The sequence below is a fragment of the Microcaecilia unicolor genome, chromosome 4 (genome assembly GCF_901765095.1).
Source record: "Microcaecilia unicolor chromosome 4, aMicUni1.1, whole genome shotgun sequence".
Taxonomy (NCBI): Eukaryota; Metazoa; Chordata; class Amphibia; order Gymnophiona; family Siphonopidae; genus Microcaecilia; species Microcaecilia unicolor.
Genome location: NC_044034.1, coordinates 18,457,550 through 18,475,902, shown reverse-complemented (window position 1 = coordinate 18,475,902; position 18,353 = coordinate 18,457,550). Strand labels below are relative to the sequence as shown.

At 44.9% G+C, this 18,353-nt stretch overlaps 1 protein-coding gene across 3 annotated transcripts in view; it reads left to right on the top strand.

Moving 5' to 3' along the window:
- The window catches only part of KCNE3 (potassium voltage-gated channel subfamily E regulatory subunit 3), a 49,300-nt gene extending 34,168 nt beyond the window's left edge, over positions 1 to 15,132 (top strand). Inside the window, exons 3-5 of one of the 3 annotated variants that reach the window (XM_030199317.1) lie at positions 2,474 to 2,647; positions 4,658 to 4,763; positions 14,289 to 15,132. In XM_030199317.1, coding sequence (XP_030055177.1) covers positions 2,601 to 2,647; positions 4,658 to 4,763; positions 14,289 to 14,690 — 555 coding nt within the window. In that variant the 5' untranslated portion in view covers positions 2,474 to 2,600 and the 3' untranslated portion in view covers positions 14,691 to 15,132. Of the gene's footprint in view, positions 1 to 2,473; positions 2,648 to 4,657; positions 4,816 to 14,288 lie in introns of all 3 variants that reach the window. The other 2 variants (XR_003941764.1, XR_003941765.1) reach the window with 2 other exon arrangements.
- Positions 15,133 to 18,353: the final 3,221 nt, after the last annotated feature.

Sequence of the window (18,353 nt, the reverse complement as noted above, 5' to 3'; positions counted from 1 at the left end):
AGCCACTGCTGTCCCTGGGATCAGTTAGCATGGAATCTTGCTATTCTTTGGGGTTCCGGAATCTTGTATTGTTTGGGATTCTGGAATCTGTACTCTTTGGGGTTCCAGAATCTGCTATTGTTTGGAATTCTGGAATGTTGCTACTCCTTGGGGTTCCGGAATCTTGCTACTGTTTGGGATTCTGGAATCTTGCTATTGTTGGGGTTCCAGAATCTTGCTACTCTTTGGGATTTTGCCAGGTGCCTGTGACCTGGATTGGCCACTGTTGGAAACAGGATACTGGGATAGATGGACCATTAGTCTGCCCACGTATGGCTATTTTTATGTGAGCAGTTTTGAGACACAACAGGTCACATCCCATCCTCCTCCAACTCTCTTGACTTTCTTGTCCATGATAAGCCTCCTTATAGCAATGAGGTTCTCCCACATAATAACTAAATCCTGTGCATGGCTGAGAGGACAAAAGCTGTTTATACAAGTGCTGGAATTTCTTGTGGGCAGCCACACATTCGCAGAGGGAATCTGTAGTGGTCTGTAGCGTATGCAGTCCAAATGAACACCTGAATTGTATTTCTCGTCAAAATCTACTACTGATCAGATGGTGTAACTCGGAAAACTTCTTTTTCTCAAGAGGGCCCACTCACATTCCTCTTCCTTCCCTGCCCACCTCAGAAACAAGTAGAAAAGGTTTACACTCAGAGATGGTGAACGAAAGACGACATGAAGTTTGTACACTCCTGTGCTTCCCTGCTTCCACTCGGCTGCTTTGCTCAAGCCTTGATCTTATACAGGGCTAAATTTAATAAAAGGCGTCCTACATTCACATGCATTATTTACCGCAGCTCCCATTTTACTAACAGGCCTCACTAAGACTTTGATAAATCTAGTCCACATTGTGCAAATGTTTCTTATCACTGTCTGTTGTTCAGCCTTTCCCTTTCTTTGTCATTTGAATGTTTGCTTTTCTCCCAGCCTCACCCGGCCATAAGAGGTATAGAAATCAGTAAAATGATGCCAGCATCCTAGCTTACCTGGTTAGCTAACTGGTGATGGACTGAATATCAGGGTTTTTGTTTTCAAATCCACCTCCCCAAATCATCCTTCCTCCCATGATCCACCCACCCTCAGAAGATCCCCTTCAAGAAATTCCTTCTCCCAGAAAAAGCTCTCCTGGAGAGCTTCCTCCCCCCCCCCCCCAGTACCTGTAATCCTCCCCCTCCCCCCCCAGCCTATCTTAGGTGTTCCCTGGTAGTCAAGGGTCATGCGGGCAAGAGTAGTGTCCAGTTGCTCCTATCCCCTGCTGGCTCCAGGTGTAAAATGGCAGCTGCGAACTCTAGTAGCAGTCTCATGGTACTAAGGTAGCAATCAGAATCCTAGTTGTAGTACTACTTGACCACCACTAGAGGTTGCAAACACTATTTTGTACCTGAAGAAAGTTACTGAAATGGCTAGTTGCTTTGTAACTTTCCTCACCTCTGTTCAGGTACAGCACCCGCACTTTCCCAGCATGATACCGCTGTCTGTGTGACATAACACAGCTCGTATCAGGCTCTTTTTAGAAAGTTGTGCTTCTCCACATTCAGCACAGTGCTAATCAGTAGCGCAGCTTTGTAAAAGATATAGTGGAATTAGAAAGATACAGAGAAGGGTGACGAAAATGATAAAGGGGATGGGATGACTTCCTTATGAGAAAAGGCTGAAGCATCTAGGGCTGTTCAGCTTGGAGAAAAGACAGCTGAGGGGAGACATGATAGAGGTCTATAAAATAATGAGTGGAGTGGAACAGGTAGATGTGAATTGTTTGTTTACTCTTTCCAAAAATACTAGGACTAGGGGGCATGTGACGAAGCTACAAAGTAGTAAATTTAAAACGAATAGGAGAAAATGTTTCTTCACTCAACGTGTAATTAAACTCTGGAATTCATTGCCAGAGAACGCGGTAAAGGCAGATAGCTTAGCGGGGTTTTAAAAAGGTCTGGACAGCTTCCTAAAGGAGAAGTCCATAGACCATTATTAAATTGACTTGGGATAAATCCACTGCTATTTCTGGGATAAGCAGCATAAAATGTAAAATGCGGGATCTTGCCAGGTATTTGTGACCTGGATTGACCACCTTTGGTTTGTCCCAGTGTGGCAATACTTATGTACTTATGAGCTCATAGCATTTACACACACTCTCTCCCTTTCCCTTGTCTATGGCAGAGGGAGGAAGTTGGAGGACTTGCTCCTGCACCGGAAATCACACTTGCTGCTCAGACAGCCTTGCAGTGTGGCACATGCCATCACACCCAGTCGTCGTGCACCACTCACCAAGTCTGAGTCACATCAGATGCACGATTTTGCCGCACAGATGGACAGACGTGATTTCTAGATGAGGAGTTATTTTTTCTTTCTGTTTTGTAAAGTATGCCTAAATGTTTTGTTTTTAAAAAAAATCTTTTTCACTTAAGCAATGAATTATGTGCATGTTTAGCTATCATAGTGACATGAAGAGCACGCAGAAACATTGGCATGTCGAAGGATCATGGGTAATGCGGAAGCTTGTGGTTACATGACACCGAGAAGGACAAAGGAGGTCGCGTGCGAACAGGGCACTGGAGATGGAATTTCTTTGCCCTCATATCCTCAAATCAATCGTCTTACACACGTAAATAATAATAAAAATAAATCTTGTGAAACTTTGAGAATAACAGGCTTTCATCAGATAACTGGCAACCAAACCAGATTATAATTTTGAAATACAATTTACTGGACTTCTGCACGCAAAGGAGACTGTTGCCTATTCCCTTTTGGCAGCTTCGGGGAACCCACATGAAATTCCAGCACTTACACAAACAGCTTGTGTTTCTGAGCTGCAGACATGGCTTGTCATTTAATAGTCAGTATATCCTGGGAGGTGCATGTCACTAGTATAAGAAGTATGACCCTGGAAAAGACATGCACAGTGCAGAAGCAGTTCTGATGAACCAAACTCAGATTCCCTCATTTCTCAGTGTTTTATAAAAGCTTTGATGGATGGAAGGCATTCCTTGCCTCTGGCAACTGCTGTCTGGGGAAAGCAGGAAGGCACCGGCTAACTCCCACGGTTGCCCATTCCAAGAGGGAGACTTTATGGCCAGTCCTGATTTTAAACTTACATCCCAAAGCTGAGTAGTGTTTGTAGTCCATTGTTCTATCCATTGAAATCAGTGCTACAGGTTCCATAATGCACCAGGATGAGGTTGACAGAAATCCAGGACTGGCCAAAAAGTCTCCCTTCTGGAATGGGTAACTTGGCAGTTCTGCGGTCGGTGCTGAGCCCGGATATTCAATTGTCGCGCCTTTTATGGTGCGTTGAATATCCGGTTTATTTTTGGCCAGTTCAATCTTAACCAGCCAAGTCGATAATCAGCACTGACTGGTTATGTTTGAACTGGCCAAAGGTAGGTCTGGTGTTCATGCAACCAAATATGGCCACCAAACTTGGCATCACAGGGGGAGGGGGGAGGCTTTGTGGCATTTTACCTGGTCACGGTGACTTTCCAAGTCCAGCAGCAGCAGCGATTCCCATACGCTGCCCTGCTGCCGCAGGCATCCGCCTCTTTCCTTTACTGCGGCCGCCTGAAATAACTTGTTTCGCTCAGGCAGCTGCAGTAAAGGGAAGAGGCAGGTGCCGGCAGCGGAAGGGCAGCGCATGGGAATCTACCTGATTACGCTAGTAATCTATTTAGGAAATTTGCCTCCTACACCACATCTCAAAAAACAGAATTAGAAAAGGTACACAGAAGGGCAACGAAAGTGATAAAGAGGATAGGACAACTTCCCTATGAAGAAAGGCTGAAGTGGCTAGGGCTCTTCAGCTTGGAGAAAATATGGCTATGATAGAGGTCTATAAAATACTGAGTGGAGTGGAACAGGTAGAAGTGAATCGCATGTTTACTCTTTCCAAAAATACTAGGACTCGGGGGCACGCAATGAAGCATTAGTAAATTTAAAACAAACTGGAGAAAATATTTCTTCACTCAACATGTAAATAAACTGTGAAATTCGTTGCCAGAGAATGTGGTAAAAGCAGTTAGCTTAGCAGGTTTTAAAAAAGGATTAGCTAACGTCCTAAAAGAAAAGTCCATAAGCCATTATTAAGATGGACTTGGGAAAATCCACTGCTTATTTCTAGCATAAGTGGTTTTACTGTTCTGGGATCTTGCCAGGTACTTGTGACCTGGATTGGCCACTGTTGGAAACAGGATACTGGGCTTGATGGACCTTCAGTCTGTCCCAGTATGGCAACACTTATGCTATTCCTTTATAGAATTAGCTCCTACCAGTGCTCAGTTATAGAAGTGCCCCGAGTCAACTTTTCTTCTTGGCTGTGCAAAGGTTTAGCAGATTTTAAAAAAACAAAACACCAGACAAGCACAATCTACCTGAAAAAATCTAAACATAGAAACAAGCCAAATCTAAAGAATGCGAGAATGCTAGAGATTTCTTACTCACTTTCAGTTGCGTTTGCCTTTCTTTGAAGGGGGATGTTTTTATCCCTGCATTGTTGCTTTTCGTTTGTGGGATTTGATATCATTTAATGACTTATAACAATAGTCCTTTGAAGATGTTTGCAGTACAGCTGGATGGCAGTTTGTTCCGCCTTTAGTGACATATTTTTCCCTGTGGATTTTAGTCTTTGGCATTGCCGAAGGTGTTTTTGCAAATCATCAGCAGTGGGAGGAGAAACTGCTGGAAGACCAAGTTATGCAAATGCTGAAAGAAAGATCTTGGAACCAGATGTGAGCAACAATTAAAAAAAAAAAAAGGAAACTTTGCATTTTAAGTGAATAGGTAAGGAAGGGTAAAGTATTTGATATGCTGCTTTCTGTGGTACAACCAAAGCACTTTACATACTATATACATCTGATCCTGGTACGTTCACAATCTAAGGGGCACTTTTACTATATGCCACGTAAGCGTCTATGCGTGTCCAACCCACGCCAAAATGGAGTTACCGCACGGCTACCGCGTGGCTCTTGTGGTAATTTCATTTTTGCCTCCTGTGGCCGAAAAATCTTTTTTTTTCTGCCGCGCGTATCAGACACGCGCCAAGTGGCATTTTGCGTACGTAGGTCATTACCACCCGGTTACCACATGAAACTTTAACTGCTAGGTCAATGGCTGGCGGACCAATGGTGTCAGACCCAAAATGAACGCGCGGCAATTTTGACTTTGCCACATGTCAGGTTTCGGCAAAAATTTTAAAAAGGCCTTTTTTTACGGGTGCGCTGAAAAATGGATTGGCGCGCGCCCAGAACCCACACCTACACTACAAGCCATTTTTCAGCACACCTTAGTAATAGGACCCCTAAGATTTTTGTACGTGGGGCAGTAGAGGGTTAAATGACTTGCCCAAAGGAGTTGCAGTGAGAATCAAACCCATAGTCCACTGCACTAACCATTAGGCTACTCCTCCATGAATAGAAGACCTCTCCAGTGTTCTGCAGAAGTCTTGTGAGGCCGCTTCAACTCTTGGCGGCCATTTTGAATCGGCGCCGGGACCATCAGCATTGCAAGGGGAAGAGAGAGAATGCAGGGCAGCGCACTGGGCAGGAAAGGGGGCTCTTTCCTGCCCCGAAGAGGTCACTAGACCACCAGGGCAGTAGAATAAGGTAAGGGGAGGGGATAGGACACCCTTACGGGGTGTGGGGTGAAAGGGGTGGGGCGATACGTGACGGGTGGGGTGTGGCGGGCGGGGTATGTGTACTCTTTTTAGGGGGACCAAATATGGTAACCCTACCCTAGTACATAAGTACATAAGTAGTGCCATACTGGGAAAGACCAAAGGTCCATCTAGCCCAGCATCCTGTCACCGACAGTGGCCAATCCAGGTCAAGGGCACCTGGCACGCTCCCCAAACGTAAAAACATTCCAGACAAGTTATACCTAAAAATGCGGAATTTTTCCAAGTCCATTAATAGCGGTCTATGGACTTGTCCTTTAGGAATCTATCTAACCCCTTTTTAAACTCCGTCAAGCTAACCGCCCGTACCACGTTCTCCGGCAACGAATTCCAGAGTCTAATTACACGTTGGGTGAAGAAAATTTTCTCCGATTCGTTTTAAATTTACCACACTGTAGCTTCAACTCATGCCCTCTAGTCCTAGTATTTTTGGATAGCGTGAACAGTCGCTTCACATCCACCCGATCCATTCCACTCATTATTTTATACACTTCTATCATATCTCCCCTCAGCCGTCTCTTCTCCAAGCTGAAAAGCCCTAGCCTTCTCAGCCTCTCTTCATAGGAAAGTCGTCCCATCCCCACTATCATTTTCGTCGCCCTTCGCTGTACCTTTTCCAATTCTACTATATCTTTTTTGAGATACGGAGACCAGTACTGAACACAATACTCCAGGTGCGGTCGCACCATGGAGCGATACAACGGCATTATAACATCCGCACACCTGGACTCCGTACCCTTCCTAATAACACCCAACATTCTATCGCTTTCCTAGCCGCAGCAGCACACTGAGCAGAAGGTTTCAGCGTATCATCGACGACGACACCCAGATCCCTTTCTTGATCCGTAACTCCTAACGCGGAACCTTGCAAGACGTAGCTATAATTCGGGTTCCTCTTACCCACATGCATCACTTTGCACTTGTCAACATTGAACTTCATCTGCCACTTGCACGCCCATTCTCCCAGTCTCGCAAGGTCCTCCTGTAATCGTTCACATTCCTCCTGCGACTTGACGACCCTGGTCTATAATATTTCACTAAGTGTGAAGTAGATGGGTCTGGAGCTCCATTTCTGTCGTCAGTGTTTACACATGATGGAATAGGAGAGTCATTGTAGATTGGGCAAGGGGTGGGATGCTTTGGCAGCACTGTAGGAAAATGAGGCGATAAAGCTTATAGAATAGGATTTCATAGCATAACAATTTATTCTTATATTGTAATACCTATAGTCCCGGTAGCAAACCTTCAGGGGTGGTAGGCTCCCTTTAGCACTCCACAATAAGTCCTTCCAGAAAACACAGCTTTTAGTTCCCAACAGTTTATTTCCCCTCCTCCACCAAATCTCAGTTCAAGGGGTTAAAGTCCCATTCGGTTTCCAAAATAAAGTAACAAGAAAAAAAACTTCCCTTTAAATCCAAGTTTCTCCCCCCAGTTCAACAGCCTGGGTTTCAGTTTTAAAAGTCTTTCTGCTTGGGTGGTTGCAGAATGGCAGTACACCGCCCACAACACAGCTAATTGACTCCTGTGACCACCCATCGCCTTCAGTCCCTGCAACTCTGCCCCAAAGTACAATTACAGTCCATGTCCACTGGTTCCTCTAAACCTGGTGTGTTGGTCTCTCCAGCCTCCCCTTCCTCCAAACACTCCATTAACTCTGCTTCTCTGCTAGGCTGTTGGTTGGAGACCTCCTCCCCCTCCCGGGTGGAAGGAATCTTGTACTGATTTCTAACCCACGGGTATTGAACTTTGTCATCCCTGCTCCCCCTTCTGGCCCTCGCCTGCCATCGCAGCTGCTCTCTCCAGTCCTTTTCCCCCTCCCTTCCACGTGGGGCCATACCGGGTTTTGGGACCTACCACCCCAATCCCTTCTCTCAGGGCCTTGTGGGGAATGTAGTCTGGCCCCATACCTCCTCCTGAGCTGCTTAGACCCTCCGACCTCCTTACAATATACTGCGAATACCTCAGAAATGGTTCACTGCGGTTTACACAACAAGAAAAGGAACAATTTCCCAGAATTACAATCTATTAATAATAAAACAAAATAACATATTTATAAATGATCTAGAGATGGGAGTAACTAGTGAGGTAATTAAATTTGCTGACGACACAAAGTTATTCAAAGTTGTTAAATCGCAAGACGATTGTGAAAAGTTACAAGAGGACCTTACGAGACTGGGAGACTGGGCATCCAAATGGCAGATGGCGTTTAACGTGAGCAAGTGCAAAGTGATGCATGTGGGAAAGAGGAACCTGAATTATAGTTATGTAATGCAAGGTTTCACATTAGGAGTCACCAACCGGGAAAGGGAACTGGCATCATTGTTGATGATATGTTGAAACCCTTTGCTCAGTGTGCTGTGGCAGCTAAGAAAGCAAATAGAATGTTAGGTATTATTAGGAAAGAAATGGAAAACAAAAATGAGGATGTTATAATGTCTTTGTATCACTCCATTGTGCGACTACACCTCGAATATTGTGGTCACTGCATCTCAAAAAAAGGTACTACTACTACTTATCATTTCTATAGCGCTACCGGACGTATGCAGCGCTTCACACTTGAACATGGAGAGACAGTCCCTGCTCAATAGAGCTTACAATCTAATTATGACAAGACAGACAGGACAAGTAAGGGATAAGGGTTAGGACAGACAGGACATATCAGGGATAGGGGACAGTTGAAGGTTTAGGAGTTAAAAGCAGCATCGAAGAGGTGGGTTTTTAGCCTAGATTTGAAGATGGCCAGAGATGAGGCTTGGCATACCGGCTCAGGAAGTTTATTCCAGGCATACGGTGCAGCAAGATAGAAGGAACGGAGTCTGGAGTTAGCGGTGGAGGAGAAGGGTGCAGATAAGAGAGATTTACCCAGTGAACGGAGTTCCCGGGGAGGAATGTAGGGAGAGATGAGAGTGGAGCATGATAAAGGGGGTGGGATGACTTTCCTATGAGGAAAGGTTAAAGCAGCTAGGGCTCTTCTGCTTGGAAAAAAGACAGCTGAGGGGAGATATGATAGAGGTCTATAAAATAACAAGTGGAGTGGAGCGGGTAGACGTGAATCACTTGTTTACTCTTTCCAAAAATACTAGGACTAGGGGGCACGCAATAAAGCTAGAAAGTAGTAAATTTAAAATGAATCGAAGAAAATATTTCTTCACTCAACGTGTAATTAAACTCTGGAATTTGTTGCCAGAGAATGTAGTAAAAGTGGTTAGCTTAGCAGGATTTGAAAAAAGGTTTGGATGGCTTCCTAAAGGAAAAGTCCATAGACCATTATTAAAATGGACTTGGAGAAATTCCATGGCTTATTTCTAGAATAAGCAGCATAAAATATATTGTACTGTTTTGAGATCTTGCCAAGTACTTGTGACCTGGCTTGGCCACTGTTGGAAACAGGATGCTGGACTTGATGAACCTTTGGTCTGTCCCAGTATGGCAATCCTTATGTACTATTTTTAAAGATTCAAAGTAAAAAGAAAATTCATTAAAATTTTGTTAGCTCATAGATGATTGTTTGGATCAAAACATAAGAAAAGAGGAAGAACGGTTATCCCGGAAAGGTATGGCATGACCAGTCAATTGGGAAAAGCACTTTGCATTTCAGTCCATTGTAATGTGCCGTATTTACTGCCATAGAACAGAGTGAAAGTACAGACTATGAGAACACCCGGCTTCATTAATCATTGGCTATTTTTTTTATATGAAATATATTTTGTGATCTGTACATTTTATCCCCAGGGCTCTTTCATAGGAGAAGGAAGTGTGGTGCTCAAGGAGCAGGGTAAATATTGACACATTATTGTAGGGGGTGACGGGGTGGGAATGGAAGGAGTGGTTGGCAAATCTGAGACTTCTCCAGAATATGAAAAAAAAAAAAAACTTGCCCCTTACAAAGACAGAGTACCGGGAGGGAAGGAGCTCCACCCTGGGCCAAGTAGAGGTCTCTTAACAATGCCTGTCTTATGTATTGGTTGCTACAGGAGACGTTGAAATTAAGGTGTGCGCTCTCTCATTTCAATCCAGGGCTTTTATATTCCTAATAATTCAGGTCATTTATAGAGCTGTTAGTGCTTGGCATTCTACAGAGGACAAATACCCTCATTGCAAAACCCTGCCACAAAGATCTTATATTCCGCTGAATGCCTGCATGCCAAGCGCAAATTATATGTTGGCAGTTACACACATAATTGCAAATATTTAGGCAATGGATGGCAGGGGCAGACTGACCATTCGGGTAACCGGGCAGTGCCTGAGGGCCTAGAGGCTCTCTCTTCCCCCCGCCCCCGCATACTACAGCCTGCCTGAGCCTCAGTGGGCCCTCCCTGATGCTACCTTGAAGGACTCTGGCGGTCTAGTGGTCTCTGCGGGGGCAGGAAAGAATCCCACTCTTTATTGCCTGGCGCTGCCGTGTTTTAAAAATGGCTGCTGAGACTGCTGAGACCCGTGAGACTACCGCAGGAAGTCTCGGCAGCCATTTTGAAAACACGGCGGCGCTGGGCACAGTGGTGTCAGCGGTCAGGAAAGAGTGGGGTTCTTTCCTGCCCCCGCAGAGACCACTAGACCACCAGGGCCCCTCAAGGTAATATGGGGAGGGCCAACTTTTTTTCAGAGGTCTGTAGTGTATGGGAGGGGGGGTGGCAACTACGGCGGTGGGGGGGCTGTAGTGTGCGGGAGGGGGGCGGCAGCAGTGGTGCGGCAGGCAGCAGCCAGGGAGCTCCAATGATCCTTATGGCCCTGATGGCTGGTATAAATGGACATGACTAAATGTTGCAGTTTGGCATGTATTCTAGAATCTTAACACACCGCGCTCATGCGCCACCTATGCCCCTCCCTTCTGCACACCCTTTGCACTTATGCGCTCCAACTTTTGTGTGCTAAGTTTCTATAATAACATCTAAGTGCAGTTAACACGTGTAACTGCAAATTAGTGACAATGAGCTCCAGTTATCAGTGATTGGGGTCCCTTTACAAAGGCACAGTAGCATTTTTAGCACACGTTAAAAATAAGTGTATGCTAAATGCTACAAACGCCCATATCTTCCTATGGGCATCTCTAGCATTTAGCACGTGCTGATTAGCGCGCACTAAAAATACTAGCACGCCTTTGTAAAAGACTACTACTACTACTTAACATTTCTATAGCGCTACTTATCATTTCTATAGCGCTACTTATCATTTCTATAGCATACGAACGGAGTACCCGAGAGGGGGCGTAGGGAGAGACAAGAGTGGAGAGGTACTGCGGAGCGGCACAGCAAATGCACTTATAGGTCAATAAGAGAAGTTTGAATTGAATGTGGAAACGGACAGGGAGTCAGTGAAGTGACTTGAGGAGAGGGCTAATTTGAGCATAGCGATTTTGGCGGAAAATGAGTCGCGCAGCAGAGTTTGGACTGATTGAAGAGGAGAGAGATAGCTAAGTGGGAGGCCGGTGAGAAGCAGGTTTCAATAATCTAGGCGAGAGGTGATAAGAGTGTGGATAAGGGTTCTGGTAGAGTGCTCAGAGATGAAGGGATAGATTTTGCTGATGTTATAGAGAAAGACCCTCATTATTGGTTGTTAATGCCAATTAGTAACTAATTGGCCAATTAACTTGCGTGACTAACTCTTAGTCTTGTATAACCTGCATGTGCAATTTTGCACACTAAGGACAAGATTCTATACATGGCGCTGAAAAAATCAGCGTGGAAAAAAGCCGTGCTTAGTGCTATTCTGTAATCTGTGCCTAATGTTAGGCACGGTTTATTAAAAAATGGATAGTGCTTGGACCCCTGACTAAACTTAGGCACAACCATTTACACCAGCTAAAACATGGTGTAAATGCCCGCAACTAACTTAGGTGCAGGTCGGGTGTATTCTGTAACAGTGTGCATAGTTTGTAGGAACGCCCATTCCCCTCCCATGCTCCTCCCATGTCGACACCCCCTTTTTATATCCACACATTAGAATTTACACACACCACATTATAGAATACGCTTTGAAAGTTGCATGCATACACTCTAATTAGTGCCAATTAGTGCTGATAATTGCTTATTATTGGCACCAATTGGCTTGTTAATCAATTAAGTTGCGCGTACAATTTAGCCGCACTGCCATATTTGCATGTGCAACTTTAGTCGCCATATATAGAATCCACGCCAAGTGCAAAAATGTGCACACAAGAGTGTAGAACGAAAGAGCTAATGCTTAGAAGGAGGAGTAGCTTAGTGTTAGCGCAGTGGACTTTGATCCTGGGGCACTGGGTTTGATTCCTACTGCAGCTCCTTGTGACTCTGGTTTGCCACAGATACAAATAAATACCTGTCTATACCATTTAAATTGCTTCGAATGTAGTTGCAAAACCACAGAAAGGTGGTATATCAAATCCCATTTCCCTTTCCCTATTTGAGATTCTACATGGAATGTTGCTAGTGAAGGAGTAGCCTAGTGGTTAATGCAGCAGACTTTAGTACATAAGTATTGCCACACTGGGACAGACCAAAGGTCCATCAAGCCCAGCATCCTGTTTCCAAGAGTGGCCAATCCAGGTCACAATACCTGGCAAGATCCCAAAGAAGTTCAATACATTTTATGCTGCTTATCCCAGAAATAGCAGTGGATTTTCCCCAAGCCAATTTAATAATGGCCTATGGACTTTTCCTTTAGGAAACCATCCACACCTTTTTAAAACCCCGCTAAGCTAACCACCTTTACCACATTCTCTGGCTTCATTGCATGCTCCCTAGTATTTTTGGAAAGAGTAAACAAATGATTCACGTCTACCCATTCCACTCCACTCATTATTTTATAGACCTCTATGATATCTCCCCTCAGCCATCTTTTCTCCAAGCTGAAAAGCCCTAGATGCTTCAGCCTTTCCTCATAGGGAAATTGTCCCATCCCTTTATAATTATTGTCGCCCTTCTCTGTACCTTTTCTAATTCCACTATATCTTTTTGAGATACGGTGACCAAAACTGAACACAATATCTGAGGTGCAGTCACACCATGGACCGATACAAAGGCATTATAACGTCCTCACTTTTGTTCTCCATTCCTTTCCTAATAATACCTAACATTTGTTTTATTAGCCGCCGCAGCACACTGAGCAGAGGGTTTCAATGTATCATCAACAATGACACCGAAATCCCTTTCTTGGTCAGTGACTCCTAACGTGGAACCTTGCATACTTTGATCCTGGGGAACTGGGTTTGATTCCCACTGCACTCCCTGTGACTCTGGGCAAGTCACCTAATCCTCCGTTGCCCCAGGTACAAATAAGTAGCTGTATGCAATATTATAGACCTTTATCAAATCTCCCATCAGCTGTCTCTTCTCCAAGCTGAGGAGTCCTAACCTCTGTAGCCTTTCCTCATTGGGAAATATATCAACTACTTCACTGTTTATGGACTGTTTGTCTCATCTTTTTCTCATGTACCTGAATGCAACTCATATTGAGCTGCTACTGAAAAGGAATGAGCTAAATTCAAATAAATACTAATTCATCAATGTATTCCTACATGTTAAAGGTATTATGAAGTGCCTTCTATGAACTGAAAATGGCTCAAGGACTAAAGCACTTTTTTTGGTTTTGTCGATTTATGGATGATGGTTTGTTCTTTAATTTACCTCATATTCATTATTGTAATATTAGTATTTAGATTTGCCCCAGGATTGGTACCATGGAATGTTGTTAATAATTGGGTTTCTGCCAGGTACTTGTGACCTGGCTTGACCTCTGTTTAGAAACAGGATACTGGGCTAGATGGACCATTGGTCTGACCCAGTATGGCTGTTCTTATGTTCATAATGCAGAAGACTATTACTTGTCCCAGGGATTGGTAGCATGGAATGTTGCTACTCTTTGAGATTCTGCATGGAATCTTGTCACTCTTTAGGATTCCAGAATTTTGCTATTCTTGGGGTTCTACATGGAATGTTGCCACCATTTGGGTTTCTGCCAGGTATTTGTGACCCAGTATGGCTACTCTTATGTTCTTATGTAATTGCAAAGCATTCAGAATGTAACAGCATGTGTAAAGTACTGTAGGAGCAAAATGGACCATAACAGATCAAAGTTACAAGACCTTCACTGGCTGCCAGTGAAGTGTTTTGCTCCATTTAAGCGCTTGCATCTGGTTCATAACATTTTATATGGTGATACAAACACCAAGTTATTTTCATTGATCTGTCATTATGAATCTTAGTGTTCACTTTGCTTGAGCTAGAAGGAATGCTTTTGGTCCCCTCAGTTATGGTAGCTTGAAAGTTGTTCCAAAATTATGAGCACTATCGATTGCTGGGTCACAAGAATGGAATAAGCTCACCCCAGAGATACACTTTGAAAAATATTTGTTAGATTTTCTTAAGAAATTAAACTTACTTTTTTGATTTGTTTTGAATTAACTTGCTTGTTTTAGGAATCATTATACATTATTTTATGTATGTAACAATTTAATTTGTGTTTTGTGCTGTTTTAATTTTTAAGTATGTTTTATTGTTATTCAGACAATTTGATTGATAGGATATAACTATAATGAATGAATGAAATGTTCTTTGAGAACAAAATGTGATAATCTTTAATGAGCTTTGTAATTACGTTTCTTCAGGTGCTTGGGCCATTCATTGTGCAGCCAGTAAGTAGGACCATCTCCAAGGCATCTCTCTCTCACCACTGCTGTTGGAAATCTCGTGGGACCTCTGGAGACCAGCAAAGAGAGAAGATGGTGGACAGTGTGTATGAAAATCTCCAATACGTGTTGAATGCGTTGAACAGAACATTGATCAGTCTGCAGTGCCAACATGGTCAAAGCATCAACCAGACACAATCCACCAAGGGCCCAGCCACCAGCAAGAATGACTATGCTTTCTTGTATATCCTCTTTGTGATGATCTTGTTCGCTGTTACCGTGGGAAGTTTGATTCTGGGGTACACCAGGTCAAGGAAGGTGGAGAAAAGGAGTGACCCGTACAATCAGTATATTAAGAATAAGCGGATATCTGTGATCTGAGGAGGAAAGGACTTCCACTGGCTTGACATATATGTCAAGAGGAACCACGGCATGGTGTCCTGGGATTACTATTTCAGATCCGTGGTGTCAAAGCCTGTTTTTGAAACATGGACAAGAACGGAGGTTTGTCAGAATCATCAGATGAGTAATGGACATGATATCCGGAGTATAATACGGCTTAAATTATGAGAGAGCAAAATATGTGTCTCCTGAAGCAATTGTGCAAGAGATAATTACATACCCTATGATTTTCAGTCGCTGGCGGTCAGCAATTTTAAAGCCACTGATCACCACAGGCTGAATATGGTCAGAATATGCAATGAGTGGCCTAATCTGGGCAACAACATTGAATATTTCAGGCCTGTACCTGGATAGCTAACCAGGCATAGTTAGGACGGCCTTTTATGGGGTCCAACATAGTGATATTCCACTTTGCCCCCCCCCCCCCCCGGCGCATCATCTCCCCTGGCACATCACTTCCCCCGATGCATCACCCCACCCTCCCCACAAATCATGACACCCCCCCCCCCGGTACATCACCTCCACCCCCTCCAAACGCATTGCTCTTACTCCTGGGGGTGCAGGGAGCAGTTACGCAGCTGTCGGCTCCGCCAGTTCCCTGTCCCGGAACGGGAAGTAATGTCAGAGGGAACAGGGAATTGGCGGAGTCGACAGCCGCACCCCCTTGCAGCGTGCACCCGGGTGGACCGCCCTGCCCTTGATATGCAACTGTCCAGCATGCCCATTTAGCTATCTGAAGACCAGCGTTGACTAACTATGGCACCTGGATAACTTCCAAGGAGTCAGTATTGAGCCATCAGCGGTGAGCGTTTTGATCAGTTATTGATCAGTTAAGCAGCCATGGCCTAGCGCATAAAGATGTCCTTTTACCAAGCTGCAGTAAAAGGGGACCTGCACTGGCATTGGCATGTGTTTTTGATGCGCACTGAGGCCACCTTTTACGCAGCGGGTAAAAGGCTTTTTTTTAAAGAAATTGCCATGCAACAAGTGAACCACTTTCCACGCAGCCATTTCGGGGTGGGGGGGAGCACTTACCCGCCACCCATTGAGGTGTGGTAAAGGCTCCCGCGCTAACCCGGCGGTAACCAGGCAGCACGCGGCACTGCCCGATTACTGCCAGGTAAACGGTGGTGCTACAAAAATAAATATTTTTGTAGCGCCAGATGTGGCCCGTTTTGGGGTTGGGAATACCACCAGGCTGCTGTGGTAGTCCGGCAGTAGTTCCGGATTGGTGAGCGGTAAGCCCATGTTGGCCTTACTGCCACTTCCTAAATGTCCCCCAGAGATAGGACAGATTTTTATGCAATCCCATTTTTGTGCTAACCCTGGCCACTAAAGTGCTGACTCCACCCCCAGATTGCCCCCAAGGATAGATGGCTTTGCAATATTTGGTGGCTCTTAGCTCCGCCCCTAGACTGCCGCAGCACTAACCGGACAGTGCCATGGCAGTTTGCCTGGGTATTCACTGGTACTATGCAAGTAACTGACGCTGAATATCTGGGTTTGTCCCAGTTACCCTGATTTAACCAGGCAGGAGCCTCCACTGCCCAATTAAATCATTTAAAATATCTATCCCACCTTATTAGTGTAGTGATTATTTTCCCTCCGATGTTCAGCACTATTTCACCCGCCAGGAACAGCTCCTGGCCGGTGAAATAGTTCTTAACTGGCTATCCACGAATATTCAGCGCATCACCGGTTAAGTTTGGTGACCGAATCGGGCCGCCGAAATAGCAGGCCTGTCTTTGGCTGTTTAAACTTAACCGGTCAGCGCTGAATTTTGGCTTAAACATTTAAGTTTTAAACCAGCCAAAAATAAAACGGACCTGTCAAACAACTTCTGCGGGAGGGCATTCCCAGGCACAATCCTCCTGCAGAAATACCCCTATGATCAGAGTTAATAGCGTGCTTAAATTTGCATGCTATTAGTCCTGATCATAGGGGCGTTAATGCCCCACGCTGTTCCAGCGCTAATTGTAGAGCGCTGTTTGGAACAGCTGGGGCTTCTGATCATCTGCCTGCGAGAGATAGCTTATTACCTCAGCTTCAGAGTCTGGGCATTAATTATGCTCTTAGCAAAGGACTCAGAGACCCTCCCACTCTTTACAATTTAGTCAGTCCCAGGGCTTTTTTTGAGGGGGTACTTGGGGGTACTGAGTACGGCACCTTTTCCATTGTCTGCTAAAATTGACCCATGGTCCCCAAGATCTACACATCAATTCTGCCTTGTCATAGATTCTGTAACTGGTTGCAGGGGGCCTGGCTATTGTGGGGTGGGTCCCTCAGTGATCACCCCTCCCTTTAAGGGTGGACTGGCATTTGAGTACCCATCACCTTTTCGCTATATAAAATGCACTGTTCAGTCCCAATTATACCTGCCTTTAGTCTTACCAAATCACAGCTTGTATTTAACCTTTAAAAATGTCGTTCTTTGTTTTCATCTGTACGTGTTTCTCTGTCCTTGACCAGAATGTAAGCTCTAAGGAGCAGGGACTGTCTCAAGTGGGTCCAGAAAGTGCTGTACATGCTTCATAAGTAGCCCCATACAAATAACAGAAATATTAACAGTAGCAGCCAGAACTCTCGAACTCGACTCACAGCCCGACTCTGGTGACAACTGGGACTCCCTCCCCCTCTGGGCAGTGAGTTCTCCCTCTGCAGCATCCGAAGCTCCTACCAGTGCAAGGAGCAAAAGCCAGGCTTTGGAACTGGTCCTGCATCACCTGAACCTGTGATTCTCCAGCTGAACCGTCGGAGTATCCGCTCAGTAAACAAGTGTGATGTTACCTCATACTCGGGAAGGTACAGAATGTTTTGAAAATATATTTTTGTAATGTTTATTTTCACATATAAGGGCTGAAGGTGATGTTAGCTATTGATTTTCTTTAAAGGTTAATATTAAAGAGATTTGTGATGATTTTGCCTTACAGAAGTCATAGTGGAGCAGTTCAAATTATTAAAATTCTTTCTACTGTAGAGTGGGTTTCTGCTCAGTATGTCAGAACTGGCAACTCTCATATCCATTCAGATTATCAATATTTTTGAGTATGGCTCTTGGAATAGAGTGGGTCACATGGACCATGGGCCTGGCCAACTTTGGGAGGGCAGCATACCAATTAGCAGCATCCCCTGGTCTCCTGCATTTCTGCATCCACAGGAAGTCCTGGTGAATTCAATGGATGCTACACAATCCGTTCCTGTTACAAGATAAGGAGCCAGCGGCAGTAATAGCAGCATTGCTGATGGCTGGCACGTTTCTCTCCCTCCCCACTGGCTGATGATGCAAGCGTACGAATCTAACAGCAATACGGGTGGCTCCCTAGGCTGCTTCCTCCTCCCCTGCAATGGGCCAAGGTCTCACACTTATAACTTTTCACCCCTTAGGGGTGGATCCAGGGCCGGTTTTAGACATGCTGGGGCCCAGGGCAGAAATTAAGGAGGGGGCGCCTGATCCCCTCTCGTCCCTCCCCCCGATCTCCCCCACCTGCATTGCTACCACGCGGTCAGGGCATCTCTTACTCTTCTCCCTACCATTGTCCATATCCCTCCCTTCCCAGTTTTCTTTAAAATGTATTTTCCTTCTCAGATGAGCAGCTATCCTCACAAGCTGCCTGCCGCTGCCCCAAAGCTTTTCCTCTGCCG